This window comes from Populus euphratica, unplaced genomic scaffold (genome assembly GCF_000495115.2).
Source record: "Populus euphratica unplaced genomic scaffold, PopEup_1.0 scaffold1.1, whole genome shotgun sequence".
Lineage (NCBI taxonomy): Eukaryota > Viridiplantae > Streptophyta > Magnoliopsida > Malpighiales > Salicaceae > Populus > Populus euphratica.
In genome coordinates this window covers 3,839,580-3,867,515 of record NW_011499845.1, presented here as the reverse complement: position 1 = coordinate 3,867,515, position 27,936 = coordinate 3,839,580, and the positions used below count along the sequence as shown (strand labels likewise).

Sequence of the window (27,936 nt, the reverse complement as noted above, 5' to 3'; positions counted from 1 at the left end):
TGTGAAAGCTGCCCACGTGGATGTATGGTCCGTCCTCAAAAAACCACTCTGCACGCACTTAACCGCTCAAGCCATAGCCACGACACATGCCACGTTCTCTCCATGCAAACACCCCTCAACTCTTTTAAATCCCCATCTTCCAAATTCCTACCTCACAATCACAAAAAAAACATACAGAGAACAGACTAATTTCTCACACTTTGACAATGCCAGGCCTTACTATTGGAGACAGCGTCCCAAACCTTGAAGTTGAGACCACTCATGGAGTTATCAAGCTCCATGACTACATAGATACCTGGACCATTCTCTTCTCGCACCCAGGTTGTGTCTCTATATATTTATATTTTGTTTTTTTACAACTGTTTTTGATGTTTATTGTAAGTTAATTAATGGTGTCCGAGTTGTAAGTTTTTTTTGCATGCAGGTGATTTCACACCAGTTTGTACTACCGAGCTTGGAAAGATGGCTGCTCATGCTCCAGAATTTGCTAAGAGAGGGGTCAAGCTTTTGGGGTTATCCTGTGATGATGTTTCGTCTCATGCTGAGTGGGTCAAGGACATTGAAGCCTACACTGTAAGAATCTCTCCTTCTAAACGATCGTTGTTAATTTGGGTTATTGGAAGATATTCAGTAGAACATGTAAGGGATGTTCTAGGTATATGGATGTACTGTCTCTGTTCTACATGTACTTCAATTTTTTTTTTTATCAGTAGTAATATTTTTTGATTCGTAAACAATGAGTAATTAAGTGCACAATTCGTGCATGGAGCCTGGATGCAAGGTTACATATCCAATAATCGCAGATCCTCAGAGGGAACTCATTAAGATACTTAATATGGTGGATCCGGACGAGAAAGACTCTTCAGGGCACAATGTTCCATCTCGAGCTCTGCATATTGTTGGTGCCGACAAGAGGGTAAGCTCGAAAACAATAACTATTATCTCTCATTTTTTTTATATAAATGGTTTGACTAGCAATAAAAAAAATTCCATTTTGCTTTCAAAAGTTAGAATTAATATCTTTGGTAATTATATGTAAGTATCAATTACTGAAATTGATTTAAGCGACCATGTTTCGTCAACCAAATTTAATTAATTTTGGGATGATTTCATATTGTAGATCAAGTTGAGCTTTCTGTACCCAGCAAGCACTGGCCGCAACATGGATGAAGTGGTGAGGGTCTTAGATTCCCTAGAGAGGTCATCAAAGAACAAGATTGCGACTCCGGCAAATTGGAAGCCAGGTGAAGATGTCGTCATCTCCCCTAGTGTCTCTGACAAGGAAGCTAAAAAGTTGTTCCCTCAGGGATTCAAGACTGTTGACCTTCCATCCAATAAAGGATACCTCCGCTTCACCAATGTTGATCATTAGAATATGATCAGTGGACTTCTTTTCACTGCGGAGATGAACAAGCTTGCCAACTTCATCCATAACATGTGGTTTTTGTAGACTGATTTCCAAATAAGTCCCTTCTGTGTGCGAGTGACTAGTTGTTTGTTACGTATGTATTTTGTTGAAAGAAAACTCCTTTGTCTACAGGACCATTTCAAGTTTTCAACTCGTCATTTCTGTTTGTTGCCTACAATTTTCATTTGTCTTTGAATTATAAAAACGTGAACACTGTATGCGCTAGTCTGAGGTAGTGTCTGGTTTCTCGGGCTCTGTACCCCGTGTGGTTTCAGACGCACAAGTTTTAGAGTTTCTAGTCGTCTAGACTTCAACAAGCTATTGACCTTTTGGCTTGTGTGCTGGATTCGTTGGCATTACGGTTTTTGGATCTGCCGATTGGATTAGGATGTTTGCATATGCAGTACGAGTCAGATCAGCATCAACACGACTGTTTGTGATTAAAATAGTGCCGTTTAGGTTCATTGTTAAGTTAATTTCTGGATATTATTAATTGAGCAACGGCTTAACTTAAGCATTGAAGAGTTCTTCCCCTGACTATTGACTCGCCCTGGCTGCCATTTCCCTTCCAAATACTATCCTGTTATCCCTGACTCCAAGCTGACCACGAATTTCCTAAAGAATTAACTTCGAATTGCCCTTTTAATCTAGTTTATCAATCAATTTTCAAGAAATTTACCATTTACCCCATCCACCCCTCCACACGTTGTTTCATAACCTTACGCAGGGCATTACTCGCTAAAAATTCCAGGGCGGCATCAATTTGGGCTCGAGCATTAATTCCGTATTAATCGGGAAAAATCTCGTCGTCGTGTAATAGTTAGGTTTACACTATTATCGTTTTCAGTGACATACTTTTTTTCTAGTTCCAACCTCTTCGAAAACGCTTCATTAACCAGTTTTTTTAGGAGGTAAAAGTTGTTGTCTAGAAAAAACCTGAGAATGCAAATGCTCTTTCAAGGAGTCAATTTTTTGTTTCTTTTATCTTTGCACTCTTAAGTAGTCACTTTCAATCATGTCATCACGAGATAATTCATGTATTTATCTGATGAAATACAAATATTCAAATGATGAATCCTCAGTATTCACTTGCTAAGATAACTCGACCTCATGAAAAATTTCACCTTGCATTCCACTTATGCACATTTTTCAAGCTGAGTTCAATTCGCACACAGGGCCGCTATGTTTGAAAAAGACGAGCCATCTTTTCCTCAAATTTCAACTGGTGGATCCCAGCACAGGCTGTCTCATTATTAACGGTCAAAAAGCCTTCCATCCCACCCCAGCTGGTAGAGAAAATTATGGACAGATTGCCAGTGACTGTGCCTTCCTTTCGCTAAAATCGATGTGATGCTAAAGTCACTGATCTTTCTGAGTTTCCATCACCGAAATTGCCCTTTCCTCACTTAGCCTCGCAGACTAGCACTTCTCAATAAAAACCTCTTGCCACTATGAATTTCTGGGTTTGCAAAGAAACCAAGTATGCATTCCACAATGGCACCGCTCATCACTTTCAAGCTATCCATGTTCATAATCCTAACACTTCAACCACCACCAGCCCTTTCTCTCACTCCCTGCAGAACCTCCTGTGGCAGCATTGCCATAAACTATCCCTTCGGCATCGATGATGGGTGCGGTGCACCACAGTTTCGGCACATGCTGAACTGCAGCACTGACTTGTTTTTCTTAACCCCTTCGGGTGGTTACAAGGTCCAACACATAGATTATGACAAAAAAACAATTACTATATATGATCCTGCTATGTCAACATGCTCTATTCTACAACCGCATCATGATTTTATCATGACAGACATTCAATCTGTTACTATCCCTCCAACGCCAGACACTGTTTTTGCTCTTCTTAATTGCTCCATCGACTCTCCGGTACTTAACCATTACAAAAACCTTTGTTTCAGCTTCTCTGGTCACTCTTGTGAAGAATTATATGGCGCGTGCAATGCTTTTAGAGTTTTCCATTTGTTAACTAATAGTTCTCCACCCTGTTGTTTTACGGGATATGATACTGTGAAGTTTATGAGCATGAATATTTTGGACTGCACGCATTATACTACTGTGATTAATACTGATAGTTTGATGGGTATTGCACCTTCGGATTGGGTTTATGGGATCAAACTTTCTTATAGTGTGCCTGAAACTGGTTGTGAACGGTGCTCCCAATCTGGGGGGGCTTGTGGGTATGATACTGAGACAGAAGGAATGATGTGCCTGTGCTCGAGCTCTTCAAATTATACTAGAGAATGTGGTAAGAATTATTTAATATTTGCTTGTCAAGTGCCGCTAGAGAGGTTTATTTGGGTCAGAGAAACTTATTACATGTGGTTGGCACTGAAGTCTGCTGGCTAATTTTTCTGTTTTGTGTTCTGTTTCAGCTGGCGGCCGTCTCACAGCAGGTGATCATAGAAGCAGCCATTCTCCGTGGACATTCTTCAATGTTGCAATTTTACTTGTTTTGAGTTCGTTACCAGTGATTTGATGATCATGATTGTATTGTAAATCATTTCTATATCTCACCATTTTCCCTCCTATTTATTTCATCTGTTTTAGCTGAAGTTGTGGGAGTTGGAAGCAGAGAAAACATGTAATATGGCTAAACGAATTTGAGAAAATGTACTGAATTTCTTTTAACAACGAAAGATTCTTTTGATTTAGCGAAGAAAATAGGAGGAAGATACTTTCAGAAAAAAAATGGCGTTCGCATCCAATGGCCATTGTAAATCCGACATTGATTAACTGTGATGGTGTTTATAATACCCTGTTCAAATCCGATGTCGCCTGAAGTGCCAGGCCTCGCTGAGAGCCCGAGTTTCAGAAGAATGTGTCGTGCTAAATTGCTGGCTCGGATTTGAAGCTGAAAATTGTTAATGCCAGCAAAGGATAAGAATTATTATAGTTCATGAGGAAGATATGTGGATTTCTCGTTCGATCAATGTCATGAGAACGAGAATCGCTGAAATTTGTTCTTGTGCATTTCAATAGAAAGTTTTTCTGTAATTTTTTTTCCACCTCTTTTAACACCTCTTATATGTATATATATAATCCCGTTCCTGGGATCCAAAAAATTAGCTGGTCCGGGGCTCGCTCTTCGCTCTTTTGATCTTTTCTGTGTGTTTCATCATCCTATAGGCTTCACCTGTTTCTTGTTTAACTGGGCCAGGCTTTGCCGATTTAGCCCATCCATTCTCGAGGCCCACCTAGAATGAAAATTTTCCGGCTGTTCGAAGAATGCCGAGATTAACAAGTCGTTATCCTCACGGAAATAATGATGTCAATGGCCTTTAAATGTAGCATATGGGAATGAATTGTCCCGCAAACAGGCAAAATACCAGTTGAGAAAACAAAAGTAATGAAGCATGTGTGACCAAGCAACCCTGCCCCTTTGCAAGTTATGCAGTGAAGATCGTCCATGTGTATCTCGGTGGAAAAGCTCATTTTCCACTGCACAGATAAAGTTTCCCTCTCTCCATTTACGATTAATGGCTTCTATCTTCGTTGCCCCATATGATGTTTTACACCCTGCATATCATTTGGCGCCATCGTCAATCTTTGAATTCAGAGCCCACCTTTTTGTTCAGCTCACTCTAGGACGGGCGCTTTAAGACGTTGGATTCTCCTTTTCAATGTGGATTTCTGCTCAGAATGTCTGGACCCATGAGCAACTAAACATGATTAATGCTACCTTCTTACTGTTCGATTTCCCTCAATGTCAATTTGACAGCGATAGCGCTCCTGGGTTGCCAGGATCAATTTGTTATTCGCGAACAAGATTTGCTTGTTATAATCATTCCTACCATTGATGTTATCGTTAAAATTGAACAAGGAGTTATGCTAATCACTTCTATTCTTTTTCGCCAATGATGCTTTGTGGTAAGAATAATCTCTAATCTTAGTGCCAAAGTCCTCGGAATTACATTTCCGAGGTCCGAGTAGGTTTTTTCTCGTAACAAACAATCTTGTTTTGGCCACTTTAAGCTGACTTGATTCTCGTAATTGCTACATTGATTTTTTTGAGATGGTTAGATTAATTATTTATATAAAGTAGATTATTTAAATTACAATATCAATAGATATTGATTTGTCAATTATTTACTTGCCTTTTCAAGTCCGGCAAATTTCTGCTTGCGGCTTATTTGCAGAAAATCATTTTCATCTGCTTTCTCAGTTTCTAGTTTAACATCTCCAATTGTCTTTTGCAACTGAAATCACCGCAAACCAGTACGTTTCCACCTCCAAGGCAATATTGCCTTTCCGACAATTGCAACTGACCAAACTACCCTTTTGTATTGCTTTCGAACTTGATGTCCCCTCACATCAGCCTGAAAGCAATCACCATATTGAATCAGCATTTGCATTTCTTAAACATCGCAACGACACTTAAGCTGACAGTTCAATATGCTTTTATGAGGAAAAAAACACAAAAGGAAATAGAAACAGAACAGTTCTAGAGATCTAGTAGTAAAAAGCAACCACCGTGAACATCAAAAGCTTCAAGAGAACTGCAATTCATCTGGAAAGAAGTTACATCTGGTTCTAACACCTCACAAGCACATTCTAGGAACAGGTCAAGATAAACTGAAAATTAACTTCTATTTTGGAAATCTCCGCTTTTAATCACAGCATCTAACTTCATATCCTCTCCCTAAACGATGATACTCACACGGCAAGCCATTTATTGTGATTTATGTAACGCACATGGCATGAGAAAACACTTTATTAAAGTACCTGAATTTTTACAATTCGATTGCGTATCTTCAAAATATCTCCCCTTCCCTTCCATCCGTGAAACTTTTGCTGGATTCTTCCAGCTGCAGAATGTTAATAATCTTCGAAGTGACCTCTGTTTTGAACTATGTTCAAAGAACCAAGGGCAGCTAGGTCAAGTGAAACTTCAGAAATATCACTGCTGCTCTTTGTTTGTCTTTGACGGAAAGAACTGGCTCGATAGGCATAGCTTGAATGAGAGCTGCTGTACGAGCTGATTTTCTGACATCAGCCAGAGACCCTCTCAAGGAAAGTTGTTCATCTTCTTCCTTACTCGACAAAGAGGCAACTTGTTCTGCGATATCAGTTGCCTTCACTGCTGCAATAGTTGCAGTAGCACTATCCATCTCATCTTAGTTAATATTCAATGATGAAAGATGGCTACTTGAAAATGCTTCAGCCAAGTATCCAACGATTCCTCTATGTCCCCAACATGATGCTAAATCAGCCGGTACGTTAACCTAAGTATCTGGTCCCTCCACTTCCGCTGCGTGGTTTAGGATCGTTGATTGATTGCTTGATTAAATTTTATTTGACGTAATCTATCTTAGGATCATCATATTTTAATATGATCTATATTGTGGTAATTATTCCCATTTATTTTAGTTGGGGTATCCTTTGTTTGTAATTGGGTTTCTTTCAAGTTAATTCCTTACACTTGCTTTGATCATCAAATTAATTTTTTATCGTGCTTGATATTAATTTCATTTTTTTCTTTTTTTCAATGCAAACACTTAAACAAGCAATGCGAATAGGATTGTTAAGAGAAAAAAACACTTAATGTATATATAGCCATATCAAAGAATGAAAGAAATGAGAATTTGGTGGTATCTAGGAATTCGATCAATCGATCAATCATAAATGGACGGATCAGGATACATGCTCTTTATGTGCTTTTCAATTCAACTTTTCATTATTTCGGAAGCTTTGTTCGGGGTGTAGAGCCCGAGATATCCTCTATATAAGAAAGATAAAATCGGTCGCAGTGACCTCAAAGGGTATACGACTAGCTTAGGAAAGGAATCTCATCACTTCAGTATAACCTTCGCCAGGGCCTAGCATTCGTTTCTGAAGATGAGGTGAGAACTGAGAAATGACTGAAAAGTTCACTGCCATAGTTCCATTAATAAATGATCTAGATACAAACGACTTTAATGCGCTGCAAAAACTTGGAGCACTCGTTCCTTTTTTCATGGTTCTCTATCTTGATGAACCACAAGCTAGATCACTTACCAGCTATCGAGTGAGAATAGCCTGTGCTGCTTTGACCTAATTATCAATGCAAGCATCTGTTCTGATTTTGATTGATACACCTATCTGCCAAAGAAAAGGAAAGAAATTCAATTGATGCTTCTATCATTTTCTATTGTCCATACAAGGCCACGAAGGCCAGTAAGTAAAGTCAACTAGTATCTCAGTGCATCAAGTATGAGCCAAAGTGAGACCACCAACCAAACCATTATAACCGAAAGCGATTTCCTGGTGTTGATCATGGAGTTACAAAGGTTTTCTTCTGGAGGGCTACCTTCCAATGACCACAACTATTCTTTTTTTTAGAAATATGCACGTCTGGCTTAAGAATAATTCTAGATGCTAATATTTAAAATAAGAAAATGAGATGACATTTATCCAAAAAAAAAACTTTTCCCACTTTTTCTTTATATAAGTTGGTGTAATAAAACAAAAAATTATTATAACTTAATAATGCTGTTTCCACAAAAATATTTTTCTGTTAAAAATATATTAAAATAATATTATGTTTTTAATTTTTAATATCAATATATTAAAATAATAATAATAATAATAATAATAATAATAATAATAATAATGCATTTGAGGTGTTAGCCCAGCTGTGAAAAGGGATTTATTCTCTTCCTCTGCACCCAGATTCGAACCTTATTGTGTATGTTTGTCATCCTAGCGGTGTCTTACATGCTCACTGGGCTTGTAGAATGTTCAGTGAACCGTGAAATTAGTCGTGGTACGCGCAAACTGACCTGAACACCCATATAAATAAAAAATAATAATAATAATAATAATAATGCTTACCAGAACATTTTAAAAAACAAATTTAACTGCAAAAACATCTAAGTACACATAAAGGCTTTATTTTCGCATATCCTATGAAAACACTGAACCATCTTATGAAAACGGAACAAAATATTTCAACTGTCAGAAGCTATGGATTAATGTTGATTATATTTGAAACTCAGTTGAGAATGGTGATAATACGGACCGAATTAAGGTTTCCCTTCTCTCTACTAAAATTTAAAACTGAAAACAAAAGGCAGATGACGTGGCACATATCTACTGGCGGAGCGATACTAACCGCTGTTAGACAAAGAAAAAGATGAAAAACCCTACAAAATGCAATGGGTTTTAATTTAATGAATTGAGCGACGGGTCATCTAGTCCCTCGTTAAAATCTTAAAAGAATGAAGAGCGTTCTACCTCTTTCCGTCTGTGGTGTGGTGTGGTGTGGTGTGGTGTGGAGGTAATGGCTAGTGAAGATAATAGTAATTTAGAAGCGCTTAAGACCTCCATGGAAAACCTCAATGTACAACAACAACCCTCGTCGTCTAGCCGAAACGACGCTGCTTCTGGTAACGGCGTGGAGGTCACTTGCTTCACGGAGGTCGTCGATGACGTAACCCTTCACCTCCAGATTATCCATCTTGGCAAACAGGTAATCAATTAACTAGTTCATCGTTCCTTGAATATTTTTTAGTTGACTAACTAAGTCCCCTTTTTGTTAAATTGATCGTAGATATATGCATGGATTGGTTGCAACTCTGGTAAATTAGGTCACTTGTATGCTGCTGCATCCACTCGCCCTGTAAGTATTTTTTCTTTTATTATTTTTTCCAATTTTAGTGAGGTTTTTTCTATTACTATTAATTCTTGATTGATTGTGTTGTTGCGTAGTTAATTTTGGTTTGGTGATGTGTTTGTAGAATAATACGGCAAGTGTGACTTGTGTACTCGGAGGAAATTCTGACAATTCAGGAACTGGCATTGCTCGACGATTAGGTAGGTGCTATTATGTTATGGAATGAAAGTTTGATGGTTATGGGATTGATCAGATGAGAAATTCTGGGTTTTTTTTTTTTTTTTTTTTTGTAGTGTTGAAGACTGGACTAAATATAATGTTGGCTTCTAACATTCCTAAGAACAGTCCCTTGCTTGAGGTCTGCTCTCTCTCCCCTTCTCTTTCTCGTGCGCAAGCACGCACACAAGCATCTGCTTATGCACTAGAATCCTGGTTGCATCTCTCTCGTAGCAATGGCCATATCCAATGCTCATGAGAGTAGCTGCAGATAAATAGTTATGAAAATAATATACCATTGACATCTCGAGAAAAGTAACATTATTATATAGGGGTTTCTCTGGTATCTGATGGGTTTGATATAAAACTGTACAAGCAAAAGAGTTCAATCGAGATTGTATTCAGTGAGGAGAGATTGATGGTTAAACATGAATGAAATATTATCTGAAAAGCAATTTTGATAGCTGACAAAGTCTGGGTGATGTTATGTGTAAAATTCATGGAAATTTCTACACGGTTACTTCTGAAGCATGACTGTTACACAAGGAAGAAAAGGTTAAACTGATGCTGAACCTAAAAAGTTACTTGGCAATAAAAGGGCTAAAGTCTATTATTTCCAATTATGGTAGCCTGGGAACTGCATGTTATTGAAAATAACTTGGAGAAATTTAGGAATTTCTTAGAGAAATGATTTTATAGCATGTTTACCAGATGCTGGGTATTTCCAAAAAAAGTTATACCAGCATTTTGAATGCAAAAGGAATCTCAAAATAAGTAAGTTAATTCCTGGACTTCCATGTTTTCCATATTATCTGCATTGTTAAGTGATCGATATTTGTTGATCTTGACTAAATAGTGATCTTTGTGACTTGAGTACATTCACGAGTTAGCATACCAAAAGTTCTCATTGTTTTTTCTTTTCCTTTTTAATTTTGTTGTTGTTTTGGGTTGTTAGGCAAATGCTGAGAAAAAATTGGTGGAGAAGCTAATAAATTTGGGGTATGAAACACCAAAATCCAAAGTAACATCCTCATAGCAAAGAGCAAGGGAGATGCTGCCGTGCGAAAAGAAGCATATCTTTGGTTCTTATTGCATAATATGGCAGTGTAGATGAGATTATAGGTCAAGTCAGAGTCTACTGTTAAAGAATGTTAAAACTTTTATATACTACCATGTATGGCTACTGAGATTGAATAGTCAAAAAGCGGGTCGAGAGAATTCCAACTTCGTATAATTTCAGAAAGACAGAATATGAACACAGTGGATTGACTTGTATGGTTCTGTGCTGCAGTTTTTTTACCTATATTACGCGCTTTGGTGATACGAACTCTAGTGTTTTTCCGCGGATTGAAATCCAAATGCTATTGAATGGGGAACATCAAATTTTAACTCGCCCACCTTTTTTTGGATCTTGTAAATGTATACTCTGGTTCTTGTTTTGTGTTTCTATAGTCATCGTGCCTGCATTTTTGGCTTACTAAATATTGATATTACGACAATGCAATGCAAATTCAGTTTAATGGTCCATTGTGGTTTTAGTCTTAAAATTAATTACTTTTTTAAATTGTTTTGATATATTAATATTAAATATAAAAAAATTTAAAACATTAATTTAAAAAGTGATTTCTACAGTGTTTTTTTATCTTAATTACCGGTGTGAGAACTTCTAATCACTTTAAATTCTTAAGGTTATTTAGTCGTCCAATTTATTAACGTGTTTGTTTGAGGCAATTAAACATATGCGTATCTCAATGAAAAAGAAAAGAAAAGAAAATTTTCATGGGCATAAAAGCATATTTTAGTCGAATGCCATGGATTTCCTTCTGAGGTTTTCCTGCTGCAAAAGTCATTGACCCCGCGAATGTACTTGGTTGCTCAAGCATATCGTTGTGTTTAAGCTTTGTAGGGTTGCGGTCTGCAAGGAGATAATGCATGGTATTTTCAATAGACGTGTTTTGCATCTGCAAGCAGAGAATCCATTCTGTTTCCTGTTTCGAAAGTAATCTTTATTCTAGCAAAGGATAATAATATCCTAAAACAACTTCTAAAAATTTCGAATAATTACTCTCTCTTGATTTTCTTACAAATAGGGGAACAAATGTTTTTTATTATTATTCCCCTCTATCCTGCACATCGTTTAGTGGATTTTGTTGCCAGGAAAGATATTGTCACCGTCATGACAGAAGTTCTCAGCAATATTTCCCCCCCTCCTGGTATTTCCCCCTATCCTTCCCTTTTTCTCTAATCGACTAACATCGTGTTCCGTGACCTAACTTTTTCTCTTCTGATAACTGCCGAGATTGTTGTCTGTGAGCGTGCCCTTTCTGCCGTACGCAGCTCTCCCTCTAACACAGCCTGTTTGTCTAGTGATCAAATTTTCTTTAACAACCAAACCAAAGAGTGATCAAACTTGTATGTGCTGATATCATTTCCTTTTTCAGGTGCGGTAGCATCCATATCAGATGCATCACCCGTCCATTACATAGTTAAAATAGAGTTATTTTCGTTACTTGCAAAAAATGCGGTGGAGAAATATGAATCAGGGGTTTTTGAAGCTGGAGGCTATACATGGTACATTTTATTTTTAGTAAAAATGCGTCTTGCCATCCCCAACTGCTGTCATGTTTTGTTGGGAGATACCCTTAGCAGTACAGCTTTCATTTTTTATTACCTCCTATGTTTGCATTGCAAGGAAATTGGTTCTTTATCCAAGTGGAAACAAGAGCAGGAATGTAAAAGATTACATCTCTCTCTATTTAGCAAAGGTTGACGCCAGTTCTCTTCCACTTGGTTGGGAGGTCCACGTGATTTTCCGGTTGTTTTTGCTTGACCAAAACAAGGACAGCTACTTGGTAATTCAAGGCATGTTTTCTAAATCATTACTTTGCACTAGATCCTCAAGCTATTATCATTAGTTGCAGTTTTTGTTTTAATGTTTATAGCATCACCAAAGTTGGGTGCAAGCAAGATTTACATGCAATAGTTTTCTTCCATCACTTGAGTAATTTAGTTCAACTCGAGAGAAAGTGATGCCCTCCTCTAATGTTTTGGCCTTGTTGCCAAGGATACCAGCACGATTTACTTGCAATGGTGTTCTTCCATCACTACTTGAGTAATTTAGTCTAACTCGAGAGAAAGTGATGCCCCTCTCTAATGTTTCGGCCTTGTTGCCAAGGATAGATGCAGCAGGACAGGAAAGACGTTTTCATGGATTGAAGCTTGAATGGGGTTTTGATCAATTCATTCAGCTTTCAACATTTAATGATTCTTGTTACGGATTCCTTCTGGAAGACACTTGTGTGCTTGGAGCAGAAGTATTTGTCCGTAAAGAAAGAAGCAGAGGCAAAGGAGAGGTTTTATCAATGACAAAGCAACCTACTGCTGCTTTCAAGCACACTTGGAAGATCGAAAACTTCATGAAGTTGGGTGAAAAACGTCAAGAATCACAGACATTCAGCTCGGCAAGTGAAAAATGGTATATTTATTTTGTAATTTTAGTCTGTAATCTTGATAAAAACGTGTTTTGGATATGCTTTATGAGGCCAGTGTTTCTCTTACATTAACAATTCGTTAGTGGTCAGAACGAAATTTACCATTGTATAAGCAAACCTGCTGGTTATTCTTTTCGGGATGAAAATTTACCTTCTCATATATTCTTTTATTCTATTGGTGTTTAGTAGCAGTTTTGAATTTCTTTTCTTTTAAATTTTACCTGTACTGGTTGTTTCAGGAAGATACTGCTCTATCCTAAGGGAAAAGATTTTGGAATGGGCACCCATCTTTCTCTGTACTTGGCTGTGGATTTGGAAACCCTCCCTGCTGGTTGCAGACTATATGCGGATTACACCCTGCGCATTTTACATCAAGTCAAGGATAGGAAGTTCGACCTTTCTGGTAAAGGTAAGAACACAAATGATCTTTTTGCCGGCTTAACATGACAACCCCACCTGGAAGATTATGCATCAGAGGAGATTCTTGGATTCCCCCCCCCCCTTCTTTTTCTGTCAATGAAGAGAAAAGAGTTGAGATTGTTTCTCCTTCTTACAGCTAAACACTGGTTTGGTGCCTCAAGATCAGAAAGTGGATGGACAAGATATGTTTCCCTGGATTATATTTATCAGCCAAACAATGCCTATGTTATTAAGGACATTTGCATAATTGAAGCAGAGGTCAATGTACTTGGAATTAGTACTCCATTTTAGTTATAATTTTATTTTTTTTACATTCAATAAGAAATATAATGAATATCATGTCAAGAATTTCATCGACTTTACTAATGGCAAGGGTGATTTTAAACACTTCTACTGTTGTGCACCATAGTTTGTTAACAGTACTATTCGCAGCATACTCTGGTAAAAAAAAATAGTTATACATATAGGCTTGTCACTATCTTTTTTATGGGATAATCACCCAATATTTTTCATAAAAAACCCATCAAAATATTTTGTATTTATAAATTCCAAACAAAATTTTCATACCAAAAAAATCAAAATTTAACATTGATTTAGAGTATATTTGGAAATGCAGTCGAATCATGTATATTTGATAACATTAGATGGAATTATAAAAAATAAAAAGAGGTGTAGTTTAATTACAAGAAGAAAAGGAGGTGGGGACAAAAATAATACACTTAAAGAAAATAAAGTCTAAGTGTAAATAAAAGAAATTATGGAGTATAAATACTCATTTCCTCATCAAAAATCAGCAGCAACTATAAGAACAAAAAAAGATGGAGTTTTTGGGTTTGTTCTTATCAAATCAACAGTGAAATACCAAAATTTCTTAAACTCATCCAAGATTAAGGGTTTGTAGATAAAATAAACACTTATGAATAATGAATTAACAAGAAAATTTGAACTAGAAGAGAAGAGAGAGGGCTAGTTGTCATTAAGAAAAAAAAAGGGAGAGTAAAAAATCTTCGATTGGTTAAAAATTGAAACCTTGATTTTTACCGGATAAGGTGTTCTAAACATGGTCCTATAAGTCATTTGAAATTCGATTATAAATTGATGTCTTGATGTTGAATTATATATTAGGGTTCTTAGACTTGAATTGAAAAAAATATATTAGTTGTTAAAATTAATTTAATTCATGTGTTGTATATGATTAAGGGGGCAAAATTATGATAAGCTTTGAAAGAAAACGTATAAGGATTAAGTAAGGGGTACCCAGTTATAGTCATATGAAGAGCATAAAGGGAAAAATGGAGAAATTGTGGTTCTCTTTATTAGATTTATGATAATAGGTTATTTTGGTGTGGATATTATGTGTAAATAGAAACGTTCTAAACAGATTCGTCTCTTAACTCTTAGAGATAATTCGAGTAAGAGAATGAAAGAATTAGGATCTAATTCCTTTATAAAAATTATAGTTTTAGATGTTGATTATATAACAAAATTAATCTTGCTCAATTTGAAGTTATGAAACTCCAGTTATGGATCACCAACCAAGATTAGGTTGTGACAGACCCTGTAAGACAGTAGGTATGATTTGATGATGAGTAATTTTGATTATCTTGGTGCAAAATAGGGTTTCCCTTCCTTTAAGAGATTTGTAACCTCATGTCTTAACTTTTAAATGAAACCAACCTTACTTGAAACGGAATTTTATAACTCTAGATATAGTTAAAAATTTAAAAAGATGTCAGAATGAAATTTCTATTAGCAGATTCAAAAAAGTCACTAAGGTGACTATTTAAACACGTTAAGGGTGAAAATTAAGTCTTTTTTCTTTTGAGAACATGTGATATTATATTTTAAGTTTTTAAAAGAAATGAGTCATGTTCAAAATAAAAATAAATGGTTGAGTCTAGGATCACATTCATCACATGAATTAACTTAATTTTAACAATCAATACATTTTCTCCAATTCAAGTTTAAGAATCCTGATCTATAATTTAACATCAAGTCATCAATTCATAATTGAATTTGAAATGATTTATAAGACCATGTGTAGAACACCTTATACGATAAAAATCAAGGTTTCGATCTTTAACTAGTTGAAGATTTTTGAGTGCTCTTTTTTTTTTTTCTAATAACAATTGACTCTTTCTCTTCTTTTCTTGTTTAAATTTTCTTGTTAATTTCTTGCCTACAAGTATTTATTCTACTTATAAACTCTTAATCTTGAATGAATTCTTGAAATTTTGATTTTTCTCTCTTAATTTGACAAGAACAAATTAAAAGACTTCTTCACCTTTATTTTCAATTTATTTAGTTTGCAATTTACACAAACATTTCTTGCCTACAAGTATTTATTCTACTTATAAACTCTTAATCTTGAATGAATTCTTGAAATTTTGATTTTTCTCTCTTAATTTGACAAGAACAAATTAAAAGACTTCTTCACCTTTATTTTCAATTTATTTAGTTTGCAATTTACACAAACATTTATTTCTCCGGTTTACAAAGTAGTCACTGATCCTGGACTCAGCCAGGACAGGAATGCAACCACGCTTCACTCAGGACAAAATGTAACAAATTAAAAGACTTCTTCACCTTTATTTCCAATTTATTTAGTTTGCAATTTACTCAAACATTTATTTCTCGGGTTTATACAAGTAGTCACTGATCCTGGACTCAGCCAGGACAGGAATGCAACCACGCTTCACTCAGGACAAAATGTAACAAATTAAAAGACTTCTTCACCTTTATTTCCAATTTATTTAGTTTGCAATTTACTCAAACATTTATTTCTCGGGTTTATACAAGTAGTCACTGATCCTGGACTCAGCCAGGACAGGAATGCAACCACGCTCCACTCAGGACAAAATGTAGTGGCTCCAAGATCATCTCGGGCTCTGAATTCAGTTCTTCATAGACCAGAGCTCTCTGCTGATTCTCCAAGCTATGCTTGGTGAACCGTGGAGCGTGTCTAAATACCAAGTTTCTGCCCTGAGCGGGCCAGCAGTAAGCAAAAAGCCTGTGCTATCTAGTAATGCAAGTTTAGTGCATACGAAACTTTCTGGGCCTAACGTTTCTTCATCCTCTACAACTGGTTCATCGTCAGTTCCAAATGCGCCGGAACAGTTGACAATTCCTCTTACCCCCTTATGGCTGCATTGCTGAAGCGCAAGTTTCACTCAAGCAGCCCATCGTTGGCAAACAATGGAAGGGATTCCATCGGAAAACCAGTCTTCGGTGGAGCCTGCTCTAGAATTTGACGGAGAAAGATATAATACTCTCAGGTGCATATCTAGAGAATTCTGCCTGGGTCCAATGGGCGCCCGTGGGCGGCAATTTGGTTTGTGTCGTCTTGTTCCTGATCTGGCTAGACTCTGTCCTGATTCAACAAAGCAGAAAGAACTTCTTGCAACCTACAATGTCAGTTCAATGAGAAATTGTTCAGATGAGAAAAGGACGAAAGAATTTTTTATGTTCCGGGAAGGGCAATCAAAGAGAAATTTGCAGTTGATGCAGTTCAGAAAAGCATCTGTAGAAAGCAATACGGTTCGGCAATGAGATTGCAGTTAAGCACCACAAAGTCTAGCAAAGACTTTCATGCAGAATCAAAGACCTTCCATTGGACTGTCATGAGTGTACACAATTGGCATCAGTTCGGTGATGTTCTGGTAGCTATGGCAGAGATGAAATTGTTGAATCATAATCAAAATTGTTCGATCAAAATGAAGGGGTGGCATTGTCCCAGAGCCAAGGAAACGATGATGTTTGGGGCCAGCAGATGTTCCGTTTTTCAGAGTTTTAAACCTTGATTTCATTACCAAACGATACTTTTGATGTTGTACATTGCTGTTTCTAATACGACACGCTTATTCTTGGTGATATCAGCGCGTGTTACCTGCAATTCTCTTGTTTACCAAACCATGTTCGGATTTAAAAAAACATTATCCAATAATCTTTCCACCAGCGAAAGTTGAGGACATGGTGATGTTTATGTTCATGCAGTTTCCATACGAATCGTAAAGTAGAAGTTTACATTGGTCACAGGATCCATTCGGCCACAGAAGTCTAAAAGAAGGTTTGGTATACTTTACAGAACGTCATATAATTTACACAAGGAATCATATAACACTCCTGCATTAGTCTGATGCACTTTACAGTACGTCATAATTTACAGAAGGAATCGTATGAACACTTATTTACATGGTTTGGCTTTGAGCCATACAGGCATGTCCACGGAGAATTATTTGATACTTACAAAGACAGAAATGAAGTATTCAAGAGAACGCATGATACAGCTTAGCCAAAGGTTTTTTCGCTGCTGTAGCACATGTACAGAAATCCGTCATCGTCCTTGTAAGATTCATAGATTAAATCCATTTGACTTGCTGTAAATAAATAGCACAAGTTAGCAGGTTCCTATAAGAAGGCTGTGTATAAGCTACAGTGTCGAGATCAATCAAATGTTCAATTTTACCTGTTTGAGGCAACGTGTTCTTCACAAAAATGAACAGAGCCTTTCCAGGAGTTAACTCTAGTCTACTACTTAAAATGTGGATGAATTGCCCGATAGTCATATCTCGGGGAACCAAGTATCTGAAAAAACGAGAAAAATAAGGATTGGAATCTTACAACAATATACTGGCTAAAAATGCGGTTACGAACTTAAGGAATCTATAGCTCAAAGAGTGTCACCAGGACTGGAAATCAGTACATGGATATGTGTAAGATTGACATGGCAGTGATAGTTTTTTCTTTTTCCTTTTCTTTTATTTATTTATTTATTTATTTTCAGATTTAACAACTGAAACTTTGTATATTGCAAAGAGAAGAGATAAACATACTTTCTCTTTTCCATTTCTGGCAGGTCCGTCCTTGAATATCTTTCAATAATCACCTAAAAATCAGAGAAAATACTGATGAGCTGCGATGTTTTTTTAAAAAAAAAAAAGAAAAAGAAATAAAGAAAGAAATAAGAAGACTCTAAGATTGATATTTCTATTTAAATTACATTGGTGAAGTGAGATTTTGCCTGGCTTGCCCAACAATCATGCTTTGGCTTAGTTGGCAAGGTTAGGTAACTTGCATTAGGTACATCATTCTAACCAGAATTTAAAAAATACTTCTTTTGCACTGGACAATTAAAACCAACAACATTCACTAGGCTTTTGATTCCCTTAAGAGAGCAGCCAGCTTAGCTATGAAAAATCCATCATTAACACTTGAAATAATAGTTACAAACAAGAAAACATATTTTTCCACAGGAAACATCAATATAAGCAGAAAAACTTGCACATCCAGGTCAAAATGAGGAATTTCCAACTATATTGGATTTTTCAGGTTTGTTTTCAGATTCCAATTGTATAATCTTTTCTTTCTTTGGTGGGGTTAACTTTCATTCATCAAGACTAAACCCGCCCCTCCTAGATCAGGTCTTGGGCTACACATTCTATTTGTCAAATAAGACAGGTCCCCCGAAACTACCCAGATAAAGAGAGAGAAAAAGATGAAGCCGATATACCACTAAATTGTCAAAAATAAATTTGAACTTACAGCGAGAAAACCAGAGAAACAATTACATAAACCAATCAAAATGACAGTTCAAAATCGAAGGAATACAAAACAATATGATAGAAAGAGAGGGGAGACTTACAGGAACTCGATCTGGGTATTTGACAATGATATTCTTTGATTCTCCAAGTCTATGCTCTATTCACAACAAACAAACTCAGGTCAATATCAACCAATACGAAACCAGCAAGATATATATGCACTTTGAGAAACAAAAATAAAAAAGGAAAAAGAAACTAACCAAATGTGGATTCCTGCTTAAAAGACTTGACCTTTCCCATGGATTTGTTGTGTTGGTGATGAGACAATTTGGTGGAGTTGAAAATGATGATGGTTTCGTAAGACAGAGGAGGTGGTGGTCTTGCAATTGTAATAGAATAAACAGTTCTGTGTAAGCTGGTTGCTGTCATTTGCGAAAAGACACGTAAGATGTCGGTCTCAAAGATTAACAAAGGGCACGGCAAGGCAACTAGTTGTTATGTCGTTGTTTCAGGAACGGTGGCAATGGGTGGGCCTTCATAACTTGGGCCTGCTAAGCTGAGCCAGGCCCAACAAATGATGCATGGATAGGCCAGCCGTTGAGATTCCACGGTTCGTGTACGTGCACCTTCCTCTGGGCAGTGGTTTAGATCGTAAACTGTAAATGAATTTGCTTTTTCATGTTGTTATTTAGATTTTGATTTTAAGAAAAAAAATCATTATTTGGGATTCGATTACAATTAGTATTTTTAATTTTTCATAGTAAATTGAATATTATCTCTAATTTTAAAAAATAACTAATTAGTCCTTATCCTTCAAAATTAATTCGGAAACTAATTCTTTTCTTTTGTTTCATGTTTTTTTTCTTTTCTTTTCTTTTTAAGAAACAGAAGAATGGGAGAAGAAAGATAAAAATTAGTAGTTTGGTGAGTGATTGGACGTGGCATCCAAACCCAACTTCAAAGTCACCAGCCCATCTGAGGAAAACTATCGTCCACCAAGAAAGACCAGACAAGTTTAGAAAGTCATTATGTCCTTGTTCTCTCTTGATTAGATTTATATTACATGTTTAACACCCGAGCATTTGATTCTTATTCATAAGTACACTTGTCACACACACACACACACATATATATAATTTTGAACGTTGACGATATCTTCTAATTCATTCTTTGCTCCGATATTTATCTCGACAATTTTAATTTTTTAGGGTGATGGATCCATTTAAGTGTTGACCCTTGATTTGATTTAGTGCTGAGTTTCGAAGAAGTTGAAGTTTTAGAATTTGACCACATTGTTGATTCAATTTTTTTTTTCAATGAAAAAGAAAAGTCAAAGTGACATTAGTATTTTTTAAATATAAAAATAAAAGATTTATTAACTTAACTGTATTTAATAAGTTTTTTAAGCTTAATGATACAAATAAAAAAATATTGGATTAATATGTCAAATCTCTAACCTAATTATGATACTAAGGTAATATCGTGAAAACAAACTATATAAAATTATAAAATTTAATTATTATTAAAAAAGTAAACTAAAATATTTTTAATTAAAACAAAAAAATTATTCAAGTAATCGTATATTAATCTGTTAGCCTTGTAACTATAAACACATTATTAAGATAAATTTATATAGAGAATTTTTTTTAAAAAAAAGCATAAAAATCAATTGTCAATAAATTAAATGTTAAATGATAAAATTAAAAAAAAATTAAAAAGAACACTTGGAAAAAGATCAAAGTTAGCATGTGTTAATCTTCAAAACATATGACCCTACTCATATATCTGAGACTAATTTTATAGAAAATAGACCCTAACAAATAACAAAACAACATTTTAAACTAATTAAATGATGATTGGTGAAATTAAAGAAAAAAACATTATACAAAGGGATTCAAAACAAAAGAAATAAAAAATAAAAGAATGGAGACCAAATTTGATATAAAAATAATTTAATTTAAATTTCAAGAGATGAAATTGAAAACAATATTCAATTGGAAAAAAGGTATAAAAAAAATAAATAAAGATCAAATTTAATATAAAATTTAAATAATATCAAATGATAAGAGATGGAGTTGAAAATAAAATAAAATAAAAATTATAATCAAAACAATAAAGATCAAATTACATGCAGTAAATAAATAAATATGACATCTTTATATTTTAAAAATAAAAAAAATAAGAAAGAGAAAAAAAATTAAAAGAACCCAACCACCACATCACCATATACACACACCACAACATCAAAAAATTATAACATGATATTTTCATGCTATCATGAAAAATAGTGTTTAAAGATGGGCCGAAGCATCATGGTAAATTCATTCCTAAGTCAACTTTATAATCACTTAAAAGTCAATTTAAAAATACAAAAAAAAAAACTTTAATTCCAGTTTAAAATATCTTACTGTAATTTTTATATAATGCTTTTTAAATATAAACAAACTAAATTATCTTTTATTAATATCAAATGTAAAATAATTTTGAAAAGTAATCGAGTCTCTATACTGTATATTTAAATTAGAATAAAAAATAATTTATTCTTGAGTAATCTCATGATGATAAATAAATTTTAAAGAAAAAATAATTTACCTTTAATAAGTAGTTCATTATTTTTTTATTGAAAAAATAAAACGGTAATTATACTAAATAATAGCATATCTAGGTGCATAGAGAATTAATTTACCACTTTCAGTTATATATATATATATATATAGGGAGGAACAGGTCCCTTCGTGGAGCATCATCATCTTCCCACGATATACTGAAAAAGATAATATACTGTATATTATATGATACTGAGCAGAGTTAATAATTAATTCATGGGATATCCTGAAAGCAACTTGGAAACAAATTTAGAGAATTTTTATATATATATGAAATTACCCTATAAATTACATTTCATATATATATATATATACACACTATATATTTTATGACACCGAGTAGGGCTAACAATTAATCCATGGGATATCCTTAATAGTAACTTCTCATTAAAATTGTAAACAGGCATGGAGTTTTTATATATATATATATATATATATATATGAAAACACCCCTGCTATCTCCTGCATTGCATATAAATTTTAGTAAATCACAGCACATCCGGGCCATTGAGAACGCACAGTTCAGCACAAAATTTTATTGCGACAGAAATAATCGAACTTGTAATAATGGTATCCAGCATGCCTGATCTTGCTAGAATCTGGATATTTTAACTTGAACCTCGGAAAAAAAAAAAACATAAAACATTTACATGTACCAGCAAAGATAAGCACTAATTAATAAGCACACAAGTATAACTTATTATAATTGACCCAACCTCGTAACTCAGCTATATCTCTCTCTTTTTGACAAAAATAAGAATTTGTAATTTTTAAATTAAATCACAAAATAATGAGATCAAGAAATCAATAGTCACTACAAAATAAGGAGATGATGAAATTAATGAAGCAGCACATATACTCTCTACAATCCCTTCACCAGAGAGAGAAAAAAACCCAACAAAACATCCTGAGATTGTTTGAAAGTAGTAATGTTTGTTTTTTAAAATGATTTTTATTTGAAAAAATATTGTTTTTGATATTATCTTAAAAATAAATTATTTTCTATATCAATACATAAAAACAATAAAAAAATATTAAAAATAATTATTTTTAATTATTTTTTAATTTTAATAAAAAATATGTTAAAGCTCACTCTTAAACACCCCCTAGAATGATAATAAGAGATTGTTACAGCTTTTTTCATGTAATTTATATATAAAAAAAATCAATCAATTCTCGTGGTTTTAAAAATTAAATGTTTAATTTCCATGTTTTTAAGATACATTTATAACTGTTTTTTTTACCGTACTCCATAATATTTTCAAATTACTTTTTTTTGTTAAGAAATAGAAAGATAAAAAAAAGGAGATAAAATGAAAATATACTTAAATTAAACATGATAGAAATTAATTAAGATACTATTGATTAATTTATTTTAATAAATCATAGAAATTAAGTTATAATTCACGCTTAATAATAACTATTTTTTATTAGAACACGAGGAAATCTGAAAATCTTAACCTCACTGACTCGCGAAAATAGGGGAGGGGTCGGTAAGATGGCTAGAAGGTGGGCTCAGGAGTCAAAATAGAAGAGCCCCCGAGCAACGGGTTTTAATTAAAAAAATACAGTCCAAGTAGTGGTCCACCATTACGACAGCCTGGGGTTGGTGTGTCCTACGTGTAACTTTTTTCTACAGCTTCAACTCGTCCTATTTTTGTCTTTTGACAGGCCAACCTACCTACAACGTGCGCGAATTTCAGATTTTGCCCTCTAACCGCAAACATTTAGCCAAAAGAGTCCTTCTTGTTTACATTTAATCAAATGAAATCTTTTGTTTTTAGTTCACCGATAATTTTCACCATTGCATGTAGGACCACAAGGTTTATTAGGGTGAAATTTTTTTAAAAAATTAATTAAACTAAGAAAACTAGAAAAATAATAATAAAAAAGACTGAACTATAAAAAACCGATTATAATTTTTTAAAAATTGACCGGTTTGGTTTGAGTTTTATAGGTCTGAAATAAAAAAAATTAAACCAATTTAAACCCAAACTGAAAAACCAAAAAAACCCTAGCCAAATAAGGGAAAAACAGAGCCAAAAGAAAAAAAACCTAGCCAAGTAGAAAAAATTAAGACAAACTAGAAAAAATCAAGTTAAACCAATTTGAATAAATTTTTATTTTAAAATAACCGAAACCAACCGAAATACATAGATTTAAATAGGTTTCAATTTAAAAAAAATCCATTTTAATTACTTTTTTTATAAAAATCAAACAAAAAATAATTATTTCTAATGTTTATAAATAACTCATTTAGCCAGCAAAATAGTAATGGAGGGGCTCAATCAATATAAAAAGCTAGCGGAAGCCATGTCTCTTCTTCCTAAATTTTTTTATATAAAATTTTAATATCATATTTAAGGGTTTTATTTATTTATTTTAAATCTCCAAGTAATTAACAAAAATGAAGCTGATTGTTTTTCTAATTACCTAGAAAGTCCTAGTTTGGTGTATTACAGAGAATAGGATACTATTGGATTAATGTTTAAAAATGGGGGACCATAAGTGATTTATCTCTCTCCACCGACGATCTCTGCCCATCAAAGATGGGCGGACGCGTAAAGCCGGACTACCAAGGGCTGAGATCAAACACAATAACTAAAAATCAGCCATTGGATCCACCAAAATAGGTGTAAATGACAAATAAATGAATGAATCTAGTCCAAATTACGTTTTCAGGGACCACGCCACACCTGCCTATAAATAAGCACCTCTGCCTTTCCTTGTAAACTCGCATTGCATAGCTAAGCTTGACAAGAAGAGGAAACAGCATTTTCCTTCAAGCAGAGCAGCGACTCCACTCTTTCTTCCTAATCTCTCGAGGTCGGTAGCTTGTCTTTTAAGTCACCGAGTCTTTGGATTCTTTCATGTTTGTTCTTTGGTTATTGGATCTGGATATTTTCGTGGGTTTGATTCGTTGTTATTGTGGTTAGCTTTTGGGAATTTATAGGTTGAAAATTGGGTTTCAGTTGCACTTGTCATGTCCATGCATATCATTATTCCAATTTTAGATCTAGTATTGTTATTGTGGTCCTCTGTTGTTAATGGTGATTTTTTTTTTAAGATCTGAATAGTTAATGTTATGGGAGAATGCTTTTCTTAATGAACTTAGATTTAAGTAATTCATGTTATGTGGTGGGTGCTGGTTGGTTTAGCTTGTCGGGATTGAATCCTGTCTATACCGTGGAGGAGAGGGATTTTATGAGGGCTAGTGAAGCTTAAGGACCAACGAGGCTTCAAATTATTTGAAAATAAAGAGATTAATTATTCATGTGTGTGCGTGGTGTTAGTTCCGTTTTGAGGAATTTAATGAGGAATTTTTGTATGCTATGTGCAGCTTGAAAGAAATGGCAGAGACTTTCCTATTCACATCTGAATCAGTGAACGAGGGACACCCAGATAAGCTCTGTGACCAGATCTCTGATGCCGTACTAGATGCTTGCTTGGCGCAAGACCCTGACAGCAAGGTGGCATGCGAGACTTGCACTAAGACCAACATGGTCATGGTTTTTGGCGAGATCACCACCAAGGCTAACGTAGATTACGAGAAGATTGTGCGTGATACTTGCAGAAACATTGGATTCACATCTGATGATGTGGGTCTTGATGCCGACAATTGCAAGGTTCTAGTTAACATTGAGCAACAAAGTCCTGATATTGCTCAGGGTGTGCATGGCCATTTCTCCAAGAGGCCGGAAGAGATTGGTGCTGGTGATCAAGGCCATATGTTTGGCTATGCCACTGACGAGACCCCTGAATTGATGCCTTTGAGCCACGTTTTGGCTACCAAGCTTGGTGCTCGCCTCACTGAGGTTCGTAAGAATGGAACTTGCGCATGGTTGAGGCCTGATGGAAAAACCCAAGTTACTGTTGAGTACTACAATGAGAATGGAGCCATGGTTCCTGTCCGTGTCCACACTGTTCTCATTTCTACTCAACATGATGAGACTGTGACAAATGATGAGATTGCGGCTGATCTCAAGGAGCATGTCATCAAGCCCGTGATCCCTGAGAAGTACTTGGATGAGAAGACTATCTTCCATCTTAACCCTTCTGGCCGTTTCGTCATTGGTGGTCCTCATGGCGATGCTGGTCTCACTGGGCGTAAGATCATTATTGACACTTATGGTGGATGGGGTGCTCATGGTGGTGGTGCCTTCTCTGGAAAGGACCCAACCAAGGTGGATAGGAGTGGAGCTTACATCGTCAGGCAAGCCGCCAAGAGTATTGTTGCCAGTGGGCTAGCTAGGAGGTGCATTGTTCAGGTCTCCTATGCTATTGGTGTTCCTGAGCCTTTGTCAGTATTTGTAGACACATATGGAACTGGAAAGATTCCTGACAAAGAGATCCTTCAGATTGTGAAGGAGAGCTTTGATTTCAGACCTGGTATGATTTCCATCAATCTTGACCTCAAGAGAGGTGGCAATAACAGGTTCTTGAAGACTGCAGCATATGGACACTTTGGCAGAGATGACCCCGACTTCACATGGGAGGTGGTGAAGCCCCTCAAGTGGGACAATAAGGTCCAAGCTTAAGGTCTCTATATCAGTTTCCAATGTACGGATATTTTGCCTATTAGCTGCAACTCTCTGCTATGGCAGTTTGCCTATTGCCTTTCAGACTGTCTTCTTTTTATTTTTTCATCATTTTACGTGTTCTTTTGAAGATTGTTGTTCGATTGTTACCTGAGAAAAGAACAAGTTGAAAAAAGAGGTATTCTCATATGTTTCCGTTACTGCTGCGTGGATAAGAGCTAATGATGATGCATGTAAGGAAGTGGGAACGGCAGCAGAGCTGCAATATATGATTTTTTTCGCCATTCAATACAATGTTTACTTGTTGCTTTTGTTGAATCTGGCCGGTGACAAATCATCTTGTCCGTTTATAATATGCCTGACTGTTAATCGCTTTTGAAACTGATATGCTGTGGCTACTTATATGGCGCGACCTCACCTGACAGCATTTGTGCACGAACATGTGTCGGTGATTGGTGAAAGAATGCCTCTCCGTTTTGTGGATGCTTAATTGCTTTGATGAGTTGCTGTCCTTGTCACTGATGAGGCGGTGGATGTGAGCTTATTCGTAGTAGCAGGTGATGCAGTTTCGATTATTTGTTATATTTGTTGGGTTTTCTCGGGACCAATGCTTCAAATATTTTTACCCGCCTGTCTTGACATTGTTGCTTGCTAGTATGGAGCTGCAGTGTCGCTTTAAATAGGGTCAACTAGAAAATGCCTCAAGTCTTTTATAGCATTTAGAAAAGAGCAAATTATAGCTCACTGTTAGAGCAAATTATAGCTCACTGTTAGAGCAAATTATAGCTCAAATTATAGCTCACTGTTAATTATAGCTCACTGTTAGAGCAAATTATAGCTCACTGTTATTGTTCTTTTAATTTCTAAATTGCCTTATTTTTAATAAACACATATTTAATAATCTATGGTAGGTGAGTGTCAAATATTTGATTACAAATGACGACCATTATGGACAAAAAAACAGTTTAATCAATAGAAAGACTTCCGTTATAGTAAAGATGAAAGCATGGGGACTCAGCTTAGGGTTTTTTAAACAAAGTAATTAACTAATTATTTCAGTTACAACATAGGTGTTGGATAATAACTTACTCTTTGAAAAATGAACCATACGTGGCTCTCATTGGCCCGGCTTGTCTCGGTCAGATTTACATGCATTGGAACTTGTTTCGCATGGACAGTCAAGTCTCATTTTAGCGTAATTTGAATGCCAACATGGTGGCTACTGATGCATGGAAACCAGTTTGATGGCAGAAGCATTTTCACCTCAATTGTCTAAACTCTAGTGGATGCTCAGCCACAATCAGACGGATGCCAGAGTCAAACCCATCCTTTCAACAGCGGCACTTTTCTTCGGATGAGATGTCTCGCCGATCGGAACAGGGGCGGAGCCTTTTACAAGGCTAAGGAGGGCTGTAGCTCAGGTTAAATAAAAATTAATGATTTTTATTTTTTTTTATTTTTACATAGCAAATCTTGTCCCACTTTCCCTATTTGTTACAACAAATTTATATTCTATTTTCTGTATCTTTTACAACAAACCTAAATCTAGTATCTCACTTTTCCTTCCAATATAAAATAATTAATAGCCATCAGCCGCCACTTTATTTTAACCACCCAATTTTTCTTCCAATACTAATTAATTAGTTATATTTTATAGTAAATCTATTTAAATATAAATAATTGATTGATTCACATATCTTCTAAATAACTTGAAATTTTAGCTATTTTTCTTCTCAACAATATACAATTTTAGCTTGGATTTTGAAGAAGAATCTATACAAAGAGCCACAAGAGTGTAAAATCATCAGGTAAGAATTTACAAACCATGACTTTTCATTTTGAATTCAATATTTCATATTCATTACAATAAATTATTAGTGGAGTAAACAATAAACTGTACCCTAGAAATGAATATATGCTAACACACTAGTAGTTTAGTACTAATAATTTACTGGTTATTTCAAAGTTAAGTTTTTCTAATCTCCTAGTAGTTTGCATTATTAGTTTATCCTTGTATATTTTGTATTTTATGAGTTTTTCTAATCTCCTAGTAGTTTGCATTACTAGTTTATCCTTGTATATTTTGTATTTTATGAATATTCTATTAT

The 27,936-nt window shown here is 35.2% G+C and overlaps 4 protein-coding genes and 1 pseudogene across 4 annotated transcripts; 4 read left to right on the top strand and 1 right to left on the bottom strand.

Annotated features, from left to right (window-relative positions):
* The first annotated feature begins 88 nt into the window (after positions 1-88).
* Positions 89-1,695, top strand: PER1 (1-cysteine peroxiredoxin 1). The gene is made up of 4 exons (XM_011020807.1): positions 89-321; positions 425-573; positions 770-916; positions 1,121-1,695. The coding sequence occupies exons 1-4, from the start codon at positions 207-209 to the stop codon at positions 1,370-1,372; spliced, it is 663 nt and encodes a 220-aa protein (XP_011019109.1). The 5' UTR covers positions 89-206; the 3' UTR covers positions 1,373-1,695.
* A 1,020-nt stretch (positions 1,696-2,715) lies between these two features.
* LOC105121925 (uncharacterized) lies at positions 2,716-4,077 on the top strand (annotated as a pseudogene).
* Positions 4,078-8,567: 4,490 nt separating this feature from the next.
* On the top strand, positions 8,568-13,531 carry LOC105121919 (uncharacterized). Its single transcript, XM_011020783.1, has 10 exons — positions 8,568-8,873; positions 8,955-9,023; positions 9,142-9,217; positions 9,311-9,376; positions 10,412-10,441; positions 11,675-11,804; positions 11,926-12,095; positions 12,423-12,708; positions 12,964-13,133; positions 13,281-13,531. Exons 1-10 carry the CDS (start codon positions 8,685-8,687, stop codon positions 13,433-13,435), a joined length of 1,341 nt encoding a protein of 446 aa, XP_011019085.1. The 5' UTR covers positions 8,568-8,684; the 3' UTR covers positions 13,436-13,531.
* Positions 13,532-17,201: 3,670 nt separating this feature from the next.
* LOC105121909 (autophagy-related protein 8i-like) lies at positions 17,202-19,115 on the bottom strand. The gene is made up of 5 exons (XM_011020771.1): positions 18,945-19,115; positions 18,786-18,841; positions 17,977-18,029; positions 17,610-17,728; positions 17,202-17,520 (listed from the first exon to the last, which is right to left on the bottom strand). The coding sequence occupies exons 1-5, from the start codon at positions 19,111-19,113 to the stop codon at positions 17,432-17,434; spliced, it is 486 nt and encodes a 161-aa protein (XP_011019073.1). The 5' UTR covers positions 19,114-19,115; the 3' UTR covers positions 17,202-17,431.
* A 4,891-nt stretch (positions 19,116-24,006) lies between these two features.
* Positions 24,007-26,146, top strand: LOC105121900 (S-adenosylmethionine synthase 3). The gene is made up of 2 exons (XM_011020761.1): positions 24,007-24,116; positions 24,631-26,146. Exon 2 carries the CDS (start codon positions 24,641-24,643, stop codon positions 25,826-25,828), a length of 1,188 nt encoding a protein of 395 aa, XP_011019063.1. The 5' UTR covers positions 24,007-24,116; positions 24,631-24,640; the 3' UTR covers positions 25,829-26,146.
* Positions 26,147-27,936: the final 1,790 nt, after the last annotated feature.

Bases quoted from the DNA above. Each gene is read 5' to 3' on its own strand.
- PER1 (XM_011020807.1), top strand. From the start codon at position 207: ATGCCAGGCCTTACTATTGGAGACAGCGTCCCAAACCTTGAAGTTGAG. The intron at 574-769 runs GTAAGAATCTCT...TCGTGCATGGAG, and splicing joins AGGACATTGAAGCCTACACT to CCTGGATGCAAGGTTACATA. The intron at 917-1,120 runs GTAAGCTCGAAA...TTCATATTGTAG, and splicing joins TTGTTGGTGCCGACAAGAGG to ATCAAGTTGAGCTTTCTGTA.
- LOC105121919 (XM_011020783.1), top strand. From the start codon at position 8,685: ATGGCTAGTGAAGATAATAGTAATTTAGAAGCGCTTAAGACCTCCATG. The intron at 10,442-11,674 runs GTCGAGAGAATT...TTCCTTTTTCAG, and splicing joins ATTGAATAGTCAAAAAGCGG to GTGCGGTAGCATCCATATCA. The intron at 11,805-11,925 runs GTACATTTTATT...TTGCATTGCAAG, and splicing joins GAAGCTGGAGGCTATACATG to GAAATTGGTTCTTTATCCAA.
- LOC105121909 (XM_011020771.1), bottom strand. From the start codon at position 19,113: ATGACAGCAACCAGCTTACACAGAACTGTTTATTCTATTACAATTGCA. The intron at 18,030-18,785 runs GTAAGTCTCCCC...TCTGATTTTTAG, and splicing joins AATACCCAGATCGAGTTCCT to GTGATTATTGAAAGATATTC. The intron at 17,521-17,609 runs GTAAAATTGAAC...ATTTATTTACAG, and splicing joins GAACACGTTGCCTCAAACAG to CAAGTCAAATGGATTTAATC.
- LOC105121900 (XM_011020761.1), top strand. From the start codon at position 24,641: ATGGCAGAGACTTTCCTATTCACATCTGAATCAGTGAACGAGGGACAC.